The sequence below is a fragment of the Mesocricetus auratus genome, unplaced genomic scaffold (genome assembly GCF_017639785.1).
Source record: "Mesocricetus auratus isolate SY011 unplaced genomic scaffold, BCM_Maur_2.0 Super-Scaffold_100043, whole genome shotgun sequence".
Classification (NCBI taxonomy): domain Eukaryota; kingdom Metazoa; phylum Chordata; class Mammalia; order Rodentia; family Cricetidae; genus Mesocricetus; species Mesocricetus auratus.
Genome location: NW_024429220.1, coordinates 1267716 through 1291237, shown reverse-complemented (window position 1 = coordinate 1291237; position 23522 = coordinate 1267716). Strand labels below are relative to the sequence as shown.

Sequence of the window (23522 nt, the reverse complement as noted above, 5' to 3'; positions counted from 1 at the left end):
AAAGTTCATATTATCTATTTGCCATGACCTATTTAATGACCAAGAATAGCAAGCTCATAATTATATATGTTTACCTAAGTTTTAGATGTTTAAGGATTTAAAACAATAAATACCATATTAGTCAGCATTGTATAAATATAAATTATTTAAATCTTTTTTCTATTTTTAACTATTATCTTTAGATTGAACTAATTAAACCGAGAAAATATCTTAAATTTTGAAAAATGTATAAGTGTTTTTAGATAATCATACCTGAGTATTGATTCTTATTGCGCCAATGGAGGGAATTTCATAATAATAACCTAAAATTCATATACATATGACAAATTATAAATATTATACTTACAGAACAACAAAAATATCCTTTTAGGAGGAAAAGCTAATTTTCCTTCTAATTTGAGCAAGTAAGTAAATAATATAAAGATATTTATTAAAATATAAAATCAAATGTTAAATTCAGAAAAATATCGATTAGTGAATATTGTCAATCACTTTGGAGAATTTACAATAAATTTTAATGGATTTCTTAGGTAATATAAAATAACTGTTTTCCTCTACAAAGCAGTGAGGGAACTAGAACTATTAAACTCTTTTTTACTGAATAAACTATTAAAAGTACACTTAGATACATAATCATTATATGCACATGATTTTCCTAAACACAGTTTTGGGATGTATACAGGTTATTTTTTCTGCTATAACAGTTTATTCTTCAAAAGATTTTCTTTTTTCTGAGTACAAAGAAAATAGCTCACTGCATGAAATTTGAATACTGAGGCAAAGCATGAGATTGTTTGCAAAAACAAGAATCCAGTCATTTAGAGAAAAATTATGCACATATCTGCTCTACGTCATTAAGAATCACGCATCCTGTCATCAGTTCACAGAATTAGGATCAGACGTTTGAGCATGTTCTCACACAGCACTAATCTCAGAGTTTGATGTACATGTTTTCTCCAAAGGCAAGCTCAGAGTCTTATCCCGTACCTTTTAAAGCTACTACTTAATGTTAAGTGATGGAAAGACCTAACAATCATTATCAAAGTATTTTATCTTCTAATAAAACATGCTCAAGAGAACTTTCTGTTACCTTTATTTTCACAAGCCATCCACTGAATAGGTCCTCGGTCATAATTATGCTGACCAACAGAAAAGGTAAACACACGGACCTAAGGAAATTGAAAAATCGGTCAAATTAAATTCAACTGAACAGCAAAACAAAGTTGTGAGGCAGAAACAAATAAAAGCACATTCAGGCAGTCAAATTAATAAAGCAAGTCAAGCCCCGAGGCACTAGAGGGAAACCTTACAGCCTCCTCGGAACAGACCTCAACAGCAGTGGCATCAGTACCATTATGTCGTGCGTCAAGCCTCCACGCTTGGTACCTGGACAGTGGCTGTGGTCTCCAGAAAGTACTACCTGCAGGGCAGGAGCGCTTCAATTCGCCCTTCCCGCCTGGTTAAACATCTCACCTACCGGTCCAGTCACAGTAAAGACATGTCTCTATCGCATAGGCAACTGGTGATGCAGATTAAAAACCCAATACCCCTGTAGTTATTGGAGGCAAGTGTCTTGGGTGCTGGTTTCTCTACTTTCAAACCGTGGCAATATTTAAGATTGTGGTTTAGGATCACTTACTTACTGGAAAAGGCGGCTGACCATGGTGAGCACTTTAGCTGCTTCACTTGTTGCTCTTTGTTTTTTTATTCATATGAAACTGTCCCTGCGCCTGGGGACGGGGTGTACCAGGCACTTATGTGCATATGGGTGTGGAGGACCAAGGTCGGCATCGAGTGTCTCTTTCAGTTCTCCACTTTTGTTTTGGGGATGGGGGTGGCCTCTCCCCGAACCTGAGGCTCACTGTTGGTTAGACTGGCTGTCCATCATGGCCCTGAAAGCTCATTCATTTCTGCCTCCCCAGAGCTGGGATTACATGTACCTGCCATGCTCCACCTTTTAAGTGGGTGCTAGGGATCCAAGTTCAGATCCCCTTGCTTGAGCTTGAGTCCCTACCAAACCTGAGCCTTCTCCCCAGCTATGACAGACAGTTCCCTTTGTTCTGTTTGGCACATGAATCTTGAACACAAATCTCAAAAAAAATCACATTTCTTTCTTTCTTTCTCTGGGTCTCGGTCACAAATACTATAACAGCCTATGGCGTCAACTGCATGTTTGGGACAGTGCTAGTTCATTTGTAAGGGTTTATCTGAGCCATGCTTTGAGTCATCCAGGTTTGCCTCAGCTGGTAATGTATGACGTCATTTGATGGACACATCTGTTTGCTGTGTTCATTTGGAGACAGGATCATGCTATGTTCCTTGTTCCTGCCTTAGACTTCAAGTCTTTTACATTGATACCCAGCTCACATCTGAAGTGTAGTCACTTTCAAATTATAAGGGTAGTGACAAGGCCTAGAAGAGGTTTGGGTCCTCACACTCTTGCCTGATCTCCCTTCGTGGGCACACACACATGGTCACACACACTCTCTCACACACTCACACACACTCATACTCACACACACACTCACACACCCTCACACACTCATACACACTCACAAACTCATACACTCACACACTCACACACATTCACATGCACACAGTCAGACACACTCACACACACACTCTCTCACACACACTCACACACTCACACACACTCACACACTCATACACACTCACAAACTCATACATTCACACACATTCACATGCACACAGTCAGACACAGTCAGACACACTCACACACACACACACACACACACACACACACACACCAGTGCTTCACTTTCTTCACGTTTTCAATTGGGTCATTTATATTTCAAAATGTTACTGCTCACAGAGTTGAGTTAATCCTAGCAGAAATATTTTTTATAAGGTTGACCACCCCGAGTAATAATGCAGTTTAACTGGTGTGCCCTAAGGAATGTGTTCTTGGGCATGTCCTTCATACTGTGAGAACACATGACTCACAGATTCAATTAGGACACAGCTGTATCTAGTTCGTCCTGTTACCACAACACAATTACGGTAAAATACTTTCCAGAAGATACTGCAGAGTGCAAAGAAGTAAGGAATTAGGCCGAGTGAATTATATTTCTAATAACATGGAGACTGTACTTAGACCCACACTGTGTGATTATTTTGACTGATGTTATCCTTCAAGCAGTGCAAATAAACATTTAACTTAAAAAAGGAAAACAGCAGAGTGACTTAGTGCCTTATTTGTTTGACCAGAGTGAGTTCACCTGGCTTCCACAGATGCCTGTGTGGAGCCTGCAACTCAGGATGCAGGAGAGGGGCACACTCTGTCACAGTTCATCATGTTTAAGTGTTCTAAGATTCTTTTGCCTCACCGTCCTTTGCTTCACCCAGTGCTTGCTGATTTAAATCTAAGTTGCATTAATAGGCAAGGTCATTTGCATACTGTAAATGCTAAGTTTCTGCACCATTTTTGCCTTGCTGCAGACATGTATGATAGTGCTATTTTTCCAGGTTATTTCCTCCCAGTCGTTACTAAAATGTTGAGAATCACAAATTCAACTTTGTATAATTTATGAGAACACATAATTCTGACTTGCCGCCACAGTGTTTATAAAATCTATTATACCCAAGATGCTTATTTTGTAGTTAGTTTTACGGAGGCAGCACACAATATATGCTTACCAACTGTATATCAAAAGCCATCTTATAAATTTTGAAATTGAATACTTAATTGAGAAGAGCGTTGTACTCAAAACTTAGCATCTTACCCATTCTTCACATTACAATGAAAAAACGGATGTATAACTTAATGCATTGCAAAGGAAAACTATTCAAAACAAGTATCACTGCTGCATGTTTGTCTTTAACATGCTTCTACCTGATTGTGTATGGAGAACTCTGATGTTATGAAGGCTAGTATCCTCGTGTTGCAGTGCATGCAGAAGGGTGACAATGGTAAGCTCAGCATGGCCTCCGTGGGGACTTTCAGGCTTCACTCCCTTCTTTCTATACTGCGTTGCTGCCACCCAGTGGAGCTGTCTGTGAACTAACTCCGAAACGGGGAGCCATCCGTCCAGACTACTCCGCTTAGATTTTTCACAGGTTTTTTTTTTTAGATTATAATAACTATATTTCGTGCATTTTTCCCTCCTTCCAAACTATCCCATATTTCCATGTCTGCTCTCCTTTAACATCATGACTTCTCATATTCATTCTTATTGCATCCATATGTATATGTATGTGAATACACACACACACATATATATATATTCATTCCTAATTCCTATACATAACTGTTCAGATAGTATAGTGCTACTTGTTTGAATGTTTTCAGTGTTATCCACATCTTTAAACTTAAGATTGAATAATGAAGTGATCACCTAAAAGATGTATAATGTAAACTTCAAGGCAAATTACATTCACAAAGACCTGTATACATCCCAGTTTTTATTAGTGTGGATTGCATAAAATTATCTAAAAAAACACAGATAAATAGAGACAACTCAAAAATTCTAAATCTACACTTGGAGGAGCTAAACCCTTCAGCTGAACATTTAGACAAATCCATCACATCATACTGTGTCTATATTGGATCATTTCATCTTTTGTGGAGGGTAAATTCTCGACTCATGCCAGGAGAGTATTTATAATCATATGGTCAATTCATGTAATTAACAGATGCACAGCAGATATTTTCAAAGTGAAAGTACTTAGAAAATCAGTTAAATGTTTCCCAACCAATGTTACTAAAAATCTTCCTCATCGGGTCACATTTGAAACATACACAGTCATAAACAGCTTCAAAAAACTGGAGCCCAAAACCGATGTGAGAAAACAGCATAGGATAAACTCAGTTTTAGCAACAGCTTTAAGTCTGTAAACCTAACATCTCTCATAGTGTTTTCATATGTGCGAAGACTGGTTAAATTAGGAAAGAATGAAGGGTCGAGTGAGGGTCTCTGCTCTCCAGAGGGACTGGAGACCAGTTTTGCTGTCAAGTTTCATATTCATCACTTAAGAATAATGTGGGAAGAACGGAGCTAAAGGACACTGGTATTCGTTGCATGCTTTGTAATTTGCCCCCCACTTTTTTGAGACAGGGTTTCTCGAACTCCCAGAGATCCACCTGCCTCTGCCTCCTGAGTGCTGGGATTAAAGACACGTCCCACCACTGCCTGACTTATTTGGACCCTTATTATCATGGCAAATTTATATCAGTTTTATTTTTCATTGCACAGAAATATTCTCTCTATTTTACTAAAAATGTCAAGCAAACATAAGAATATTTAATTTATTTGCATCATTCTTACTCTGACACAGGTGATAAGCAAAGCAGTATCAATGCGAGGAATAGATTTAATGAAATTAAACAAATCCGAACTGGGCTTTATTATTCGTAAATTTCCATGTTTTGCCTTCAGTTGTTTAGCGATCTATTTCTCCTGGCAGGTAGGAGGGTTTAGCGGGTGAAGGTATGTGCATTCTGCAGCAACTGCCCTGAGGAACGGAATCCTTGCAACTCTTGGAAAGGTGGGAGGACAGAACTAATTCTGCAAGCTTGCCCTCTGCCCTTCACACATATGCTATACTCCATGGCTCACATTGTCTGCCCATCATCCATGCCTATATTCAAATAAATATAAATACAATTTAAAATTTGATTTTTCTTTGAACATATTATTATAACTCCAATAACTCAGTTAATTGCAAACCTAAGCTACTTGATTGAAGAAAGCACTAAATTTCATTGTTTAAATATTATGGTAACCCCAATAGTGTAGTGCTTGCTTGACATGTGTGAGACATTGGGTTCAACCTTGAGTACTGTGAAAAACAGATAAAAGTGTAATAAAGTACTGATTTTAACTATCATACAGTTCTCACTTCTGCTAAAGCATTTTGTAAAATTTTCTGTCTTGTTTGTTGAAATCTAAAATACTTTTCTTCAATTAAGAGTTTTCCAAACCCAGTGTTAGATTTTTAAGGCCATAAGAATTTTTTCCCAGCAGAACTCAGTTACTGGAAACTGTCACTTCAACAATTATCAGTTAGCCAGAGTTCAAGTTTAATTTACAATAGGCAAGTCTCCAGAGGATAATAGAGATGAGTCCATGAAGAAGGGAAGCCAGTAAAACTAAGATAAAAACTTCAGCTATTGAAACATGTAAGAAAAATGATATCCAAGATAGATATTATTAATCCACTTTGGGAATTTGAACTTTTGGGATTAAGCCTATCAAAATACTAGACTGGACTGAAAACCTTTATGAAAATATGCTATAGCAGTTTCCATAATTCACAAACATGTTTAAACACAGAGCATTTGAATAGCCCATGTTACTAGTTCTATAACATTAGGCAATAAATAAAGTCCAAATTCGTATTCACAATTTATTTCCTAAAGCCCCGTGATCGGAAAAGTATGTGCATCTTGACTACAGCCTGGCTACAGAGTCAAGGAGCATCCTAGCTGATGACGATGGTGTCAGGTTGTCTGTGTAGGAGGAAGGCTCCCGTGGGGGTGAATGGTTAGCCTCAGGGCTGGTCAGAGAAGAGGCACTGATAGATTCTATATGAGGCTGTCAAATTTAGACTACCGATAATTTAAGTCCTTGACTCTACCATTTATCTGACTTTCAACAAATGTTTTGAAGTCTCCTATTTTGGCTTTCCTGCTTCAACGGTGCGGCAATGAATACAATGGCGATGATACTTTTCTCATGCGGGTATTCCAAATGTAAATAAAGTGCAAAATGTGAAGACTTCATGACATGCAGAATCCACAAGCTGTGAAAGTCTCAGCTGTAGTAATAAAGAAGGTGGTGACTACACTATTGTCTTAGAATGTGGCAGTCTAACCTCCAAAATTCATTTCGCATAGAAAGTCATAAGCCTTTCCTGCATCAACAACTTAAAGTGGTTAAAAACAGCATCCTCCTAAATGAGCACATTTGGACCACACAGTAGCAACTCCAATGCTAAGGAGCCAATGCCATTTATATGACCCGAGTCTATACAATTTAAACCTATTTTGGTTCCAAAGGTCTGACAGGAGAAGCACTTAATTAATGCCTGTTGAATTGGATCAAGTAAATAACGCAAAACAAGTGTTTAACAGGAAAAGAGCACGTGCTTGTCGTACAGGATTCACGCCCACCATCTTACACAAACGAGCTAACATTTCTCTCACGTGTCCCACAGATGCACGACAAGATAGGTCCCTGTTTTGGGGTCACCCTGCAGCCTTGTTGACCGGTGTGCTGACTCACTCTCATGTTATTGGATTAGGAGAAAGTCTTCCCAGTCCCCCTTTTGCTGTTTTTCCAGGAATTGCAGCTCCACAGTTACTGGAAGCAACCACCTCCTCCTACTGCCAGCAAAGGCAGTTTTTAATTAAATCTCTATCATTCTATGCATCTATAAGCCTCTGAATCAGAGGCTGGGGTGAAAACCTGCTAGCTCAGAGAGGCTGAGGAGTCTCAGAGAGCTTCCTTCCACTCTGCCAAACCAAAGATGACTATGACCCTCAAAGTCCCTCCCTACTATGTCCTGTGAGTCTCTCTGTCCATCTCCTAGACTCTGCCTGACACTCTATGAATACTTCCTGTCAAGTAGTTGGTGGTTCTGCCTCCTGACCCAAGGCTGACTGTATTTAAGTAATGAAAATGCGAACTCATGGTTCACATGACAAAAATCACTCAGGTGAAAGGACCACTTGAGAGAGGCTGGGAAGAGATCCTTCTGAGGGAACATTCATGAAACAGAGTTTTACTCAAGACAGAAGGCAGCCATGGAAACAGTAAGACCAACCATAGTCCCCCCTAGCAATTGCTGAGCCATAAAAGATTCCAGGTTGACAGGATGTAATTATACCTAAAACATAGTTCAATTATGCTTTATCTAAAGTTTATATGTTACAATATATATTTGGTTACTTAAGGTAATAATTTCATTTGGCATGAGATTTATTTATATATTAAATTAAAATCTAAAATGCACAAATGTGATATTCCTCAAATCTCAACAAAAGGTACCTGGAAAGTATTGTATTAGTGTAGAGAATAAACTGTCAATACTAATTTTATTTTTAAGAGAAATAAATGAGAAACAAATGACTTCAGAGAAAAAATATACACACATACCCAAACACACACCTTGCACAAAACATTCCATTTAAAGTGATAATTTCTGAATAGGACAGTCCAGCACTTCACTGTATCCTGACTCTAGCTTAAACCACATTGGGATTTATAAACAAAGGCATGTGGGTCTTATTCCAATGCTTAACTCTTAGAGCTGATTGAAAGTGCAAAAATATAAAAAATAAAGGATTTTAGAAACAATGTAACTGGTAAGTGACATTCAATATTTTATAAGCTAAACAGCCTTAATTATTCCTGTCAGAAGAATTCCTTACAAAGGCTATAATTTCACCTGATGGAAAAGGAGGAGGGAAAGACAGTAGAGAATGCAATGAACTATTTCCTTTGAATTCTTTTCCTATTGTCAGCTAAAAAAGGGGGAGGGGCTTTTTATTAACTATAAAACCCAAATGCACATTCAGACATTTGTGACCTGGTTTAGGCATTAACAGGCAGCAGAGAATGCTTTTCTACTTAGGTGCAATGGTAATATAGGAAGGAGTTCTCCATAATATTTAAAAGTAAATTGTTAAAAACAAATTACAACAATTAATTAAAAGTTATTTCAAAATTCTGTTTTAATTTTTTAGATAATTTGAAATGCTCACTATATTAATTTTGATTGCCTTCTTTTTGAAAAATTAAATTCTGAAAATTAAGACATAAGAGAATTATTTGCTACCTGGAGAGGTAGTCATACTGTGTATTGCCAATCAAAAAACTATTGCTATCCTAGAGAAAAGGAAACATGTTTGATTTTACTTGTCCTGGGAATCATCATTCAGCTCTGTGTCTGGCTTTACTCTCCTTTACTTGCTTGTTTGCTCTCGTCGGTGGAGCTCATTTTAGTTTTGGCACCATTTTTAAGGAGGTCTCATACACATGGGTGAGCCCAAAGGAATGTCACTGCTGCAGGTAAAGATTAGAAACCGAATGTGTTTTAATTTGGAACAGCTGCTCCGGGAGATTAACATGGATTTGGTTTTAAATCTCTGCCTATCTCTAATCAGGTAGATTGATTCCCAAGAGTAGGACATTCCATAAAAAGAACCCAAACATTTTGTTCTAATTCTCAAAGCCTTGGCTTCATTAAACTGTGTTGTGTGTCCACAGACTCATTCATCCGCTGTCCAGACATCCTATCACACCTCCCTGGGCTGTTGTGAATGACTTTTGAGTCATCTAGATGGAAAACGAATGCAAATGAAACACTAATTGGCCTCACTGGCCATGTCAATGCCACAAGAGGATGGCAGGAAAAAGTGGAAATAAGGTGGCAGTTTTCAGGTATTTTTCTTTCAAAGACCACAATTTTTAAAGAAATTATAATATTTGTATATTTAATTTTTTGCATTCTGTGGTAAAAACACACTGCATGAGATACACCCTCAACTAACTTTTAAGGAAATGCACTTTCCACTCATGTTTGAGCGGCCATGTTGGTGAGACTTTAGGAGTGTAGCTCTTCCAATTACAGAGAGACACAATCTCCATCTAGGTCCCCCAACTTCTGGCTCTTACAATCTTTCCACCCCCTCTTTCACAATACTCCTTTAGGAAACAGAAGGGGGAAAAAGAGTAATTATATCATACTCTCCAAAAAATAAAATAAGTCATAAAAATATATCTAACTCAAAAACAAAGGTTTCGTTTTTCAGTATTACAATGCTGCAACATGAACTCATTTTGCAGAACATTATCTATGTGTCCACAGACTTAAAATGAGATGATTATCCATTCCTCTTTCTCCTTGCCCTGGCAACTTCATGGTATATGAACTTGACTACTGCAGATTCCTTGTGTATGTGCAAACATACATTGCTCACTTATTGGCACGTCTGTATGTGAAGAGTTTATATCGTTAAGCATGATGTCAAGGTTTGACAATGCGACATACTATGGAATTCCCTTTGGTTGACGCTAACAGCATTTCCTAGCTTATATGTGTAGCATGGTTTACTTATCTATTTGCCAGATGGTGGCTTGACTTGTCCTGGCAGCCTATGTTTTGAATAAAACTGCAATCAACAAAGAAATGGCTTCTTTGTGAATTTCACTAAGTACCGTATTTACATCATTCTTCATCACATCTCCTCCCTCCTATTCTTGTGTTACTCCCGTTTCTTCTAAAATTCATGCTTTCTTATTCTTTAGTTATAAGTTCGACACACAGAGGTGAGAGACATATGTCTATGTTTATAAATACAACCAGATGAAATAATTTGATCTTATTCATATGTGTTTAGGGTTGTCCTCTTGGGATTGGCTAACCTCTCAGGGGTTCGTACCTAGAGAAGATTGATTCTCCCTCTACAAACAACCATCAGTTGTCTGTAGTTCTTCTCTCTAATATATGCAAAATATCCACCTACATGCTTCAAATAGCTATAAAACAATCTATTGGAGTTACTACTGAGCCAAATCTTCCCAACCAGTAAAACTGCCTGTCAAGAAAACAAAAGCCAGCTGTGGTCACAGCTATCTGGCGGCTGATGATGGATGTAGTCTTCATTGGGATAAATGTATAATTTTTTAAGCACAAGAAAGACATTGTATCTTCCCCTATGACCTTTAAGATGTTCCTTTACCATTTTAGGAAAAATAAATTGAGAATAGTATCTATTATAAATATGGGATGTTAGTAAGAAAATACGTGTAAACTTTTGGTAAAATGCTTAAATGGAGCAGTTACAATCCTTGTACGTTTGTGTAATATGATAACACTCTCTCTACAGCATGACCCTGTAATATCATTACATCTCTCCTGCAATACCACAGACCTGGAAATGAACACATTCTAATTGCAAAACACAGATCTTCTTACTGTCAGTGGCATTTGGGATAGCATTCTTTAAATTATTATACCAATCAAAGAATTCATCTTCAGATTTCCATTGAACTCATTTTCAAGCAGGCTGTATCTGTTCGCTCCTATGAACTGTTTTGGTCTATCTAAAATTTCTTGGTGTATTTAGAATATTGAGTCTTCTCACCAACATAATCCAACAAAGACTGAACTGTTTTGTTTTCCTTTACTCTTCTCATTTCTCTCTTTTGTTGATGTAAGAATGCAATGGGACATATAAATCTACAATATCTGACTAATTCGTAGCTTGGTGCTTCGTTACCTGAAAAAAGTTTTATTCCATCATTAACATATTAATTTTATAACTACAACTAACTTTTTGGAGAAAAAAAACCTCCCTTCACCACCATTACAAACTCCCTTTATGAAAATCATCTACATGTTAAAATTAAAATATTAGAAAACAGCACTCACTTTTTTGTCTTTATTGTATTTGGCAAATATCTCCTGGGCTCTCTCTTCTCCTCCATCTGTGAATAACATGATGATCTTGTTGCAATTGGCTCTGGAAACATTATACTGTTAAAAAATATATATGCAAAATATCCATAATGAAAATTAGGAAAAGAAAACCAATATGAAAAAAGAAAGCTCATACATATGACATCCTTCAAGCAAAATGTTTGCTCAGTAGTATCTTCTAAACTTCGCTTTGTAGATTAGGCCAGCCTTAGCTCTTGAAACACAGATAGCCAAATACCTTTCAAACCTGCCATCAAATATCATTGTCAGGGACACCTTTCTGGACCACAGTGTTTTAAACTGTAATACACCCCAGGTTATATTTTCTTCATAATAATTTATTTTAATTTGTATATAATCAACATTTTGTTGGTTTAGTGTTTTTTCCTTAAAAAAAGATTTATTTATTATGTGTACAGTGTTTTGTCTGTATGCATGCATGCATGCATGCCAATAGAGGACACGAGATCTCATTAGAGATGACTGTAAGCCATCATGAGGTTGCTGGGAACTGAACTCAGGACCTCTGGAAGAGAAGTCAGTGCTCTTAACCCCTGAGCCATCTCTCCAGCCCCATGTTAGGTTTTCTTAAAGGGACACAAGCCCCATAAAAGTAAGACAATATGGTATTTAGACAGTACCTGGTACATAATAATTGCCCGGTAACTGAGTAGTATTTGGGTTTTGTATGAGTAAATGTTTCTGCTACATACCTTTCTAATTATACAGCAGAAGCAAACAAATAACACTCGCTTGAAATGATCCACACTTTTCACAACCCTTTTCCAGATACTGTCTCTGTTATTCCCTCCTTGGCTACCCTATTACTCTTGCCTTATATTTTGAGATGACAGACTCATGCAGAGTCTCTCTCACACAGTGCTCCTTGGGGCTCCATAAATGCTGGAGCCTACTCCCTGACCATCCTTCCCCCTCTGTCCTCTCCTGACCTGCCACACAGATTCTAATCCTGCAAGACTCAATTCCGGCTATAAATCCTCTTAACCTTTAAAGTCTTTCAAAGAACTGAGCATAAAATAATGAATTAGCGTCAGAGGGCCATTAAAATGAGCACTTTAATTTAGCAAGTTGGACTTCTTGGGGGCATCAAATTACAATCTTGGCTTTTCTACTATTATGGAATGTGTTTGCTTAAATGATGAGAAAAATGGATTACACTAACTTCTGAATGGTCAGCTTCTTTGAAAATGTCAACTTTCTAGCTTACTGCTATCTAAAAGAAGTATAATGGGAGCCTACCGCTTCATCTAAAGGATTTATAATGGGAAACCACCACATAATTTAAAATTCTCTAAAGGCCTCACAAAGCAGAGCAATAAGTTAATTTTAGTCATAGATTTCATTTAAAGTAGTCTTCAAAGTACTATCATTTCACTATGAAGTCACTATAAACTTAGGGAGAAAATATATACTATGTTCTTCTATCAATGTCTTCAAACGTCAGTGTGCAATTTGATGAAAGTCAAGTAGGCAAACTTCCAAAGTCCTTGAGACACCCCTTCAATTGAGCATTATTTTTTTTAAATATCAATAATCCGTTGATAGGACTGTAGCCTACAGAAGGTTCACACTCTTATTTTTCAAGGACAAGAAAGTCCATCTTTTGGTACAAAATCAATGAAGACCTCCCTATATTGGTGACAAGATCCTACTTCATATTATCTCGGCACATCGACAAGCCCATAAGGACACTCACAGTAAAAGCTTCTAATGAAGCGATGGGAATCCAAATATTGACTAACACATCCATCCCCTTCAACCATGGCTCTTATCTCTGAACATAGCATGTCTGCACATTTCACTGAGGATCAGTGATTTTTGCCAGAATGCCTAAAAACAGACGAAATGAAATGGCTTCTCCCTGGCACTTACATTAAGCAGCTGTTCAAACGCAAAGCTGAAGCCCTTCTTATAATCTGTTATCCCTTTGGCTGTGATGTTATTCACAGCATCTTTCAACACCTTCTTGTTTCTCACATTCGCCTGGACCAGGTGCTGGAAACAGCTTACGTCCTGAGCATTGCTGTTAAACTGCCATGAGAAAACAGAGAATGCATCAATGGGAAGTGAAGTCAACCGCACAGTTTCCATCAATTGCATGCATCTCAAGCTCCTTGCACCACGTTCCTTTGAAAAGAAAGAAAAAAAAAGTCTAAATAACAAAATGTGCTAAGGACCAAGCGGCAGTTTTCACTTACTGTATCCCTGAGTCCTCGCCTTCATAAACCCTGTAAAAATCTCACCTGTTTATAAATTTGGGATTTGATTTGTGTGAGGAACCTTGCAATTTTCATACGTGAAGAATCTAGAAGTGGCCTGCTTGCTTTGGACACAGACAGAAAGGAGGCATTTTTAACAGTTCCTCATCAGAAAGGAGAACTCAGCGAAAGGAAAGGATGTAAGGGTGAACCGAGCAGATGCTATTTTGCAATTAAATAGAATTTCTTTGGGAACTAAACACAGGGGGCCTTCTAAGAAAACGGAGACCAACAGAAGCCTTTTAGGGACACAACTCCTCCGTGAACACATAGTAAGAATGCTAGAGAACCGCTGAGGCGGTGTGCTGGACTGCCAAACCATTGCAAGCAGGGATAGGTGGCGACAGGACAAGCGCCAAGTCTAGTGATGCTCGCCTAGAAGAAAACATTCCATTATTAACAGGGCAAGTTCTCTAACTCTAGGAAAAGTGTTCACATACTGCACTTGGTGTTTCCAGAAGAGGAGAACACAGAAGGCTGCAGTACCATCCCATTGTTCACTAAATCTGTAATTTGAGTAGGGTTCTCTGGGGTCCAGAGACGTGCAAAATGAAAATAATGAATGGTCTCGAGAGAAGAAAGGGAGCTGACAGATAAATTCTCAAAGGATATTCACAAATCAGAATCAATAACTCAATAATTCTAATGCATGCATTACAAATGATTACATATCATATAAACACTGCATGGCATTCTCTTGCTAGACATAATTATAAGATGCAGTACAATATTCATCTGTCAAGTAACCATTTAGTAACAATCAAGAATCACAACACATAACAAAGCATTCAGACACAAAGGAGATTTCACACATACAAACACACACGTATACCACATATTTGTAAACAAACGCTTATGGAGTATTTACTACTAACCAAAATAATAATCACTTCCTCTTTGCAAATTTCCTCAAGACAGGCATTCACATTGTCCTAATGTGATTGTTGAGGAAACTCACACACAGAGGCTAAATAACTTGTCCCTAAAATGTGCAGAGGGTGAAAGCCCTGGGAACACTCAGCCCTAACTGGGATGTCTCCATCAAATCCCTTCCTCCAGGCCTCAGGAAACCCTGAAGAAGTGGAGTCAGGAAGAACGTGATGGGATGGAGAGCACCAAGAAAACAAGGCCCTCTAAACACAACATGACCACCACACCTATGACCCACAGAGACCGTGGCAGTATGCTTACAGCCTGCGTGTGTCTGCACGTGATTGCGTTCTAGAGCTGAGGTGAGCAGTGGACACATGTTGTCATCTCTAACTCAGATGCTATCTCCAAGTGAAAGCCATTTGCAAGTAAAAAAAATTGAGGTTTCTCCAAGGGAGTCTCACTAGAGGGACAAACTAAGGTTACACCTAGCCACATGCCTTGAAAAAATGGCCAACATAAAATAAACTTAGTGGCATCTTTGGAAGCATTTTGTCTCTTAATGGTGCATCAAGGAATTTATTATTTATTTACTATTATATTATTTTACTTTATAGGTTCTTAGAGTACATATTATGGCTTCAAGTTTTGGGTATATATGGGATTCCTGTGTGTTCATACATGTGTGTCTCTGTATCTATGTTTTGTTTTTTTCCTTTTTTTGACCCTTTTTCTTCTGTTCTTCTTGTTCTCTTTCGATCTGTTTGTTTTTATTCTAAATATTTTATCTTATTGTTCATTAGATGCTGGCTTGTTTTCTAATGAGAAACAGAAAGAATGTGGATTTGCATGAGAAGAGATAAGAGGAGGGATTAGGAGGAGTTGGGGGAGGAATGTAGTCAGAATATATTGTTTGAAAAAGTGTATTTTTAAAATAGTTTGTTCCTAGACATATGACTAATAAGTGGTGAGAGTTAGGATTCAAGCTCACTGTGCCTTCAGTCACCCAACACTGCCTCCTGGTACAGCATGATAAACTATGCTTAGCATGATAAACACTGCCTCCTGGTACAGCATGATAAACTATGCTTAGCTCTGTGAAGCACTGCCTATTATCATCTAGTGTACAACACTTGGGGGAGAGTTTCCAATTTGGAAAGTGTGCAGTGGGAGAAATTCTCTTGAGAAATGAAATTTCTGAGAGGGTATACATTTCAGAGAAATGTTAAAGAGCGTGGAAAAGAACATTCCAGGAGAGCAGAACATGTGTGAAGGCCTCAAGTCAGGGTGTGGGGAGCTGTTGGTTTGAAGAAGTACTTAGCATTGTGCATGAGGACCAATGCCACTAGGTCAGAGCAGGCAGCTGGGGTCAGATCATACATCATCTTGGAGTGATGATGGGGAAGCAGAAATTCACTGAGTCAAATGTTAAGTGGCTGCAAGGTCTTATGCCAAATGCAGAATCATTTTTGGAATATTTAAGAGGTCAGGCTGGCCACCTCTTAATAGATCTCAAAAGGGAACACCCAGAGGCTACTGAAGCCACCCAGTTGACGGTCCTTACACTATAGGGGGAATAGTTGGGGGAGGGGGTGGCTGAGGCTCTGCTTTGGAGAAAGGAGCAACAGATCATGATGGATTTAGCATGGGGAGAGGTCCAGATATGCATCTCCAGTGACCAGGTTTCTGACAAGGGCCTTTGAACAGTCTGCAGGACTCTGCTGGAGGACAAGCCGGGAACTGGGAAAAAAAAAAACAGGGTCACCTCAAGGTGAGATTTCAGCCAGTGTGAGACACAGCAGAGGGGGTGCCAAGAACTGATAACATCTGAAGCTTGAGGCAGGAAAGTGGTCCTGGCTAAAGATGAAAAGGGGGGAAAAGCTTTGCCACAAAAATCTGGCCTACAGCCACGTGAAGCAGAGCAGGGATTCCAAAACACCTAAGATTGCGAGCCCATAGAAACAGAGGGGGTAGGTATGTCATAAGAGAGAAGGCGGGGTGGGGGGGGCAATGAAGGTGAAGGACAGGAAGAGAGGGAGGGGAGAGAAGAAGGGAGGGAGGGAGGGAGACTGAGGAGGAAGGCTACACAGGACATACACATGTAAGAGGCTCCAGAACACCCCACTGAGGTTAGCCTGAGCAGAGGCACTGCCCGTCAGAAAGCATCAGCGTGTTCAGGGAAAATTTTCATGGTACCCTGGTGGGAAACAGAGGATCAATGTGGCGTGGCACTTATAGAGTGTACTTGCTTCGTCCAGATTCTTTAAAGCCCAAGCCATGGGGGCTTGAGAAGACCGAGGAGGAAGACAAAAGGAAGGAAAAGACGCATAAACTGGAAGGCAGACAAAACAAAAAAACACCGAGGAAGACGAGAAACACCCTCCGCATAGAACACTGAAGAAAGTGGGCTGGAGAGACCTTGCTTTCTCCTCCAGGAGGCAGAATTGCGCAGGCACGGGATCAGGCTGCTGCAGCTCAGGGCTGCAGAGGTAACTTCCTGCCTAGACCATAAGATCTCTCTATCTCTCTTTTGTAATGTTTTTATTTAAATTAGAAACATGAATGCTTCACATGTCAATCCCAGCTCCCTCTCCCACACCTCCTCCCTTGTCCCTCCACCAGCCCTCCGAGGCCCCCACCCAATCCCCACATCATTCCTCAGGGAGGGTGAGGCCCTCCTTGGGGGGGATCTCTAAAGTCTGTCATTTCATCCAGGGTAGGACCTAGGCCCTTCCCCATGTGTCCAGGCTGAGAGAGCATCCCTCTATTTGGAATGGGCTCCCAAAGATCACTCATAAAGCATGGTAAACACTGATCTACTACTCAAGGCCCCAGTGATTTCTGTGGCCTCCTCACTGAGACTACATTCAGTCTGGATCAGTCCCCTGTTGGCCTCTCAGCCCTCAGTCTGGGATTCAAGAGCTCCCCCTTATCTAGTCAGCTGTCTTTGTGGGTTTCACCATCATGGTCTTGACCCCTTTGCTCATCACTCCTCCATCTCTGTCACTAGGTTCCAGGAGTTCAGTTCAGTGTTTAGCTGTGGGTATCTGTCTCTGCTTCCATCAGGCACTGGATGAAGGTTCTAGGATGGCCTATAGGGTATTCATCAACCCTATCATCAGGTAGGGGCTATTAATGTAGTCTCTCCACTATTGCTTAGTTTGCCAGTTGGTGTTATCCTTGTAGATCTCTGGAGATCTCACCAAAGGATCCAATTAAAACGTGGGGGACTGAACTAAATAGAGAATTCTCAATAGAGGAGTATAAAATGGCAGAGAGGCACTTGAGAAAGTGCTCAACACCATTAGCCATTAGGGAAATGCAAATCAAAGCAAAGCATATCATCTTACTCCTGTCAGAATGGCTAAAATCAAAAACACCAATGACAGTTTGTGCTGGAGAGGATGTGGAGAAAGGGGAACACTCCTCCACTACTGGTGGGAGTGCCAATAGCCTAAGATCTCTTTAAGGAACACACAGAAGGACTGGGGAAAAGAGAGATGAAACAGGAAGTCAATTGTCCCATGAAGATAAAGACTCCACGTGGGTTCTCGTTTGTACTTTGAACAGAGGCTTCAGGCGTGTCAGATGGATGAAAATAAACTTCCAATCTATTGTTTACTATTTTCCATAAACTCAAATGTTGAAAACCATACCTGCGGTCTCTAGGACCAACCCCACACCACTATCCATCACCTAAGAGTGGAGATTTCCCTATTGATACGATGTAGTCTCAGGCTAGGATTTCCCTTATGAGAATGAGAGAAAGCGAAGTCTTGTATTCGTGACCGAGACAAAAACAGTTAATGCATCAATAGTCAATATCCGAGTTTAAAAAATTAGAAATAATTGCAGGAATTATTATGCAGACAATGAGTGCAGGGTAATACATTGCCTAGAGTCTTCCTTTGGCCTTGACCTGCTTCTAATGCAAAAAAAGCAAAAGACCTCATTAAGTAAGTTTAATACAAATCAAGTGAGTTTAAATTCAACTCATTAAGTGAAAATTCAGTGGTGTATACAGAAAGCTTATTATTCTACTCATAATAAAATTCATAAATGATGCAAATAAAGGAATTACTTGCAATATATAATTCCCTATATATAGCTAATCTTATTCTCCTAGGAAAGCCATGCCAAATTTTAAGGAGTCTAAATTGGGTAGGAATATATTTCAGGCATCTTAGATTTATCTGCTTTTGCTAATATATATATTATATGCATTATAAAAAACTTAAACAGCAGCCACTGGTAAGACATATCTGAGTATTAGTTGAAAGTTGGATATTAAAACTTTAGAGCACAGCTATGAAAACATAGCATTATAAATTTTGGAACTGTGCATAGCTACTGAGAAGATACATTTAAGGACCCTGATTTTCTCTATTAAAAGAATATATTAACACTGGAAAATCAGAAATCCAAAATCAAAACTCACGGATTTCTTCTCTGTATCAGAAAGTTAAACCCTGTGTGTCTTTGATGACAGGCAGCAGAAGCCTGTGCAGCTTGCGGAGCCCGGAAGCATGCCCGACAAGCAATAGACAGGGCAACACGGTATACTCTTTTCTTCCTCTGCGGGTCCCGCCCCTCCCCCCTACAGCTTTCCCCAGCATAAGCCCGCCCGCCGTCCTCAATCCCCACCAACACCTCTCCCTTCTTCACTCTTGCTAACGTTTTGTTAGCAGCTCCCTCTCCCCCACACTGAGATTTATTTTCCTCACAATTCTTTGGGGATCTTTAGAGACCCCTCCACATGGTCAAAGAAAAAGCTCATTTCCCACCTCTGCCTCTTTCGCTCTTGGCATTGAACACTCACTGAATGGAGCCGTCAGTCTGCTCCACGCTTTGCATGTGGGGCTGAAGGAAATAAGAAGTCGGCGTGGAATATTCCCGGTCATTGAAACCAGGTCTTAAAAGGAGGTGAATGGCCTGCTGGCTCTGCAGTCTCTTTCTGCATTTCTACGCTGCTAAATGCAAAAATCCTCTTCAAAAGCTTACTGCTAAAACAGTGGAATGAATAGAACACGAGAATGAGGAGAATTCCTATGAGAGTCTGGCACAATTTAGATGCTATGTAATCTGTGATAACACCATTTAAAATTTATTAGCAAAACAAAACAAAACAAAACAACAACAACAAAATACCGTGGCCAGTGCTTAAATCAGAGCATCTTCCTAATCAGGGACAATTCAGGGAAAAGCAGCGGGGGTGTTCCTGAGATTTAAAGAACGTTCATGAATGAGATGACAAGAGAGTCCAAGTGTGGAGACAAGTCTGAAACAGTTACTGAGGACAGCACAATTTGTTCACGTCAGTACTTTAAAATCCCTTCTGAGAGAGTATCACCGTCCAGGACACACATTCAGTGCGTCAAGTCTATTAAGGCAAGCTTGTTTTTGTTTTCCTAAGGCAGGAGTTACTTTTGTTCAGGCATCTTCGATCATCTCATCGTTGTGACGTCATGATAAAATGCTGCCACTGCAGGACACAGCAAGTGCGAAGAGCTGCCATGTCGGAGAGGCGCCAGGAGCTTCCAGAAAGTGCCCTTAGATCTAAGTACAGCAGCAGCGGTACCATCATTTCACGGAGCACAAGCCTCACTCGGACAGGGCGACAGGCACGAGAGCCTAAAATTCTCAGAAGTAAGGAAAAGACACCTGAGAGATGCTGTCTTCCTTACAAGATGCTGTCTTCGGTTTTGATCACTTCCGTTCATAGAAGATAGTCTCCTCCACAGACTCAAAGTGGAGCGCACTTTACAGTTTACCCATTCAACACTTTGCAGCAGGCAAAAATGGGATATAATTCAAAACTCCTTGGATTTGAATTCAATAGCTAAATTACTGCTCATAACAGACATTTTGGTCTGGAATTCTAGCTGAATAACTAAACAGCAGGCCACTTTTATAGATAACGTTTTTGAATAAAAATTTAATTCATGTAAGATAACAAAAGTAAATAATAGGCAATGGACTTATAGCAGTTAATTAGTTTAAACTCATGACCTAAATAACCATCTACATAAAATTTTGAATAATCAGGAATTGTAGCAAAAGTGGTGCTATTCAAATAATAGCCACCAGATGGCAATGTAAGAAAACAAAAGTAAAGGGTACAGACACCCCCCACCCCAGCTTCAAAAATCTTGCTACTATGTCTTATGTACTGATTACTGCAGAAAACAACTTTGAATTGTACTTCAATTGTCATATTATTTCGTATGAAATTTTAAGTTAAAACTCATGTTAAACAAGACGGTTGTTTTAGAACACTCAAGAGACATCTGGTAAGGTACAGATGCAGTTACACTGGAAACTGAATTGATGAACCCCTCATGTCTACCTGGGTCTCTGACCATGCCTGCCTGTTTTCCCTGCATAGATACCGGTAATGTAATGAAAGCCACATTAGCCAACATGGTTAATATTGTAAACTATCTAAGAGTAACTTGCAGGATATACAAAGTGTAGATAAATTATAGGCATGCCTGGGATATATTTAGAGGAACGGAGATGTAGAATTAATTTTCATTAAAACGAAAAGAGGACTCATGCAAAGGCAAAGGTGACATCTTGTCTAATTAATCCGGCAGAAGTCTGAGTGGTGGTTTTGTCCGGCACTCAGACAAGAGCTCTGCCACTGAGCCACAAGCTCATCCCTCAGTTTTGAACCTCTACAACTGATTTATCATTTAAAAATTATTTTAAAGAAATAACATACATAACAAACAGCACATTCACCTATAATCTCTATGGATGTTTCATGGGGTCTTATTTTTATTTATTAGTTAATGTTTAGCCATAGTGCCATTTGTAAGTCTCCATACTATGACATACCATTCTGTTTAATGAATAGAAAATTTCTCCTTTTATGAAATAATTATTGTTTCATGATCACAATCTGTTCTACCAATTTTATTTCAGATATATATTATTATAACATTTTTATTCTTACAACCATGCCATCAATTTATTTCTTATATTAATAATAAGATTCTTATTTCAAATATATTGAGACTTGTGTGTGCTGGGCTGAACACACAAGTCACAGGACCACCAGCAAGCCGGAGTGAGCTTTAGCTGGGCTCTCATTGGACGCTTTAGCTGGGCTCTTATTGGACGGCTATGTGGGGTTGAGGGCTTCAAAGTCACACAGCCATCCAGAGTCACTTCAGGTCCACACTACCTGGTGCCTCCTCAGGGTCTGAGCTGTTACATTTTAAGAGGAAGACAGGAAACCACCATCACAATACCCTTCCCTAATCTGACTTCCTATTAAAGGTTAGAACTATGGCTTTTCCATCAGGTGGAAACTGACTTTATCTAGTAGTTTACCTAGCAGTTAGGCCTGCCGGCTTTCTAAAGAGAGAGAAGAAGGAATGGGGTTGTGTTAGTGGGGAGGTGGGGAGAATGTAGGAGTGGAAAGCATGGCCAGAATATACTGTATTTCAGTAAAAATACTAGAAAAGAAAAACTAACATTCTCGTTTGAATAATTGTTATTACAGGCAGAAATAGGTATTAACTGCACATCGCAGTTCCTCGAAATGTTCCTCAGTCTTACATTATCTTTTGTAATTTTAACACAGGCTCTGAGTTGCTTACTCTTGTGTGCAGAGAAGAGATGCCACAAACATCTTCACTCACAACACCCTGGCTCTTGACAGCTCAGGGTCTTCAACTGACAATATTGTCTCGACAGTGTCTGGTGGGGGTGTTTTCTTGGCTCATTGTATACAACACAATCACATTAATAAAGGATTTTCTATTATTTAATTCAATTTGGGGAAATGAAGTTCCTCCCAAGCCCTTCCTCTAAAGATCAGGGTCGATCCTCCATTATCTCCTGTGAGCTTTAATTATTTCCCTTCTGAATCAAAGGGCTGCACTGGATAACTCCCAAAGTCCTTCTGGTTTTTATTCATTCATATTTTAATAAATATTTTTATTTTAAAACAAATACTCCAATTAACTTAAATCATGACTTATCATACTCAGTTTCTTCACCTTGGTTGAAATATTGAATATATTGCTAAATGTGTCCCAGGTATAATTTGTGCTATATTGTATTTATATTTTAATAAGAAAAAACTTTGTAGGTTAATAGAATAGTCATTATTTTAGTGCCAACACTTTCATTAAACTGATTCAACATTCTAAATTTCAATAATTTTATTTTTTGAGTTCTTTATCAATTTCATAGAATGTATTTTAATCCTTTTTATCACGTTTTCCAACTCTTCTCGGGTCCAATCTACCCATCCATCTATCCATTTTCCTATTCACCCAACTTTGTGTCTTCTCAAAACAAAGCAAAACAAAACAAAAATCAAGCAGAATTTGTGCTGCTTTGGGTTTTGGGAGCCCATTCCCTAGGGAGGGATGCTCTCTCAGCCTAGATACATAGGGAAGTGCCTCGGCCCGACCTCAAATGATGTGACAGACTTTGATTATCCCGTATGGGAGGCCTCACTATCCCTGGGGAGTGGATGTGGGGTAGGATGGGGGGATCGATGGGGAGAATGGGAGGAAGGGAGAGAGGGATGTGAGATTGGTGTGTAAAATAAGATAGTTGATTTACATAATGAAAGAGGAAAAAAGGTTGTGCTGCTCATATACTGTCACGTATATGATTAGCCACTGGATTATGGTTGACCTGCATCCCTAAACGATCAACTCCAGCACCTATCAATTTGCATTAGCAATGAATCTAGGGGCAGGACATGCAAGCTACCCCCTCCCTCTGTGCTGGGATTTTGTCTGGTGTGGGCTTACACAACATTTACATGTGCTGTAGTTAACCACTGAAAATTCATATGCTGATGCCTACAAGAAAAACTTCTAATTCTATAACAGTCTTCACTCAGAAGATGTTGAAGCAGTTGAAAACATGCTATTCTTATTTAGAAGCAATCTTTGTTTATCT

The 23522-nt window shown here is 39.2% G+C and overlaps 1 protein-coding gene across 6 annotated transcripts in view; it reads right to left on the bottom strand.

Moving 5' to 3' along the window:
- The window catches only part of Cacna2d1 (calcium voltage-gated channel auxiliary subunit alpha2delta 1), a 410041-nt gene that overhangs the window by 62918 nt on the left and 323601 nt on the right, over positions 1-23522 (bottom strand). For all 6 annotated transcript variants that reach the window (XM_040735177.1, XM_040735179.1, XM_040735180.1 and 3 more), the window contains exons 11-14: positions 13339-13497; positions 11398-11502; positions 1091-1169; positions 253-302 (exon numbers count right to left, since the gene is read on the bottom strand). In XM_040735177.1, the coding sequence (XP_040591111.1) occupies positions 253-302; positions 1091-1169; positions 11398-11502; positions 13339-13497 (393 nt within the window). The remainder of the gene's footprint in view (positions 1-252; positions 303-1090; positions 1170-11397; positions 11503-13338; positions 13498-23522) is intronic.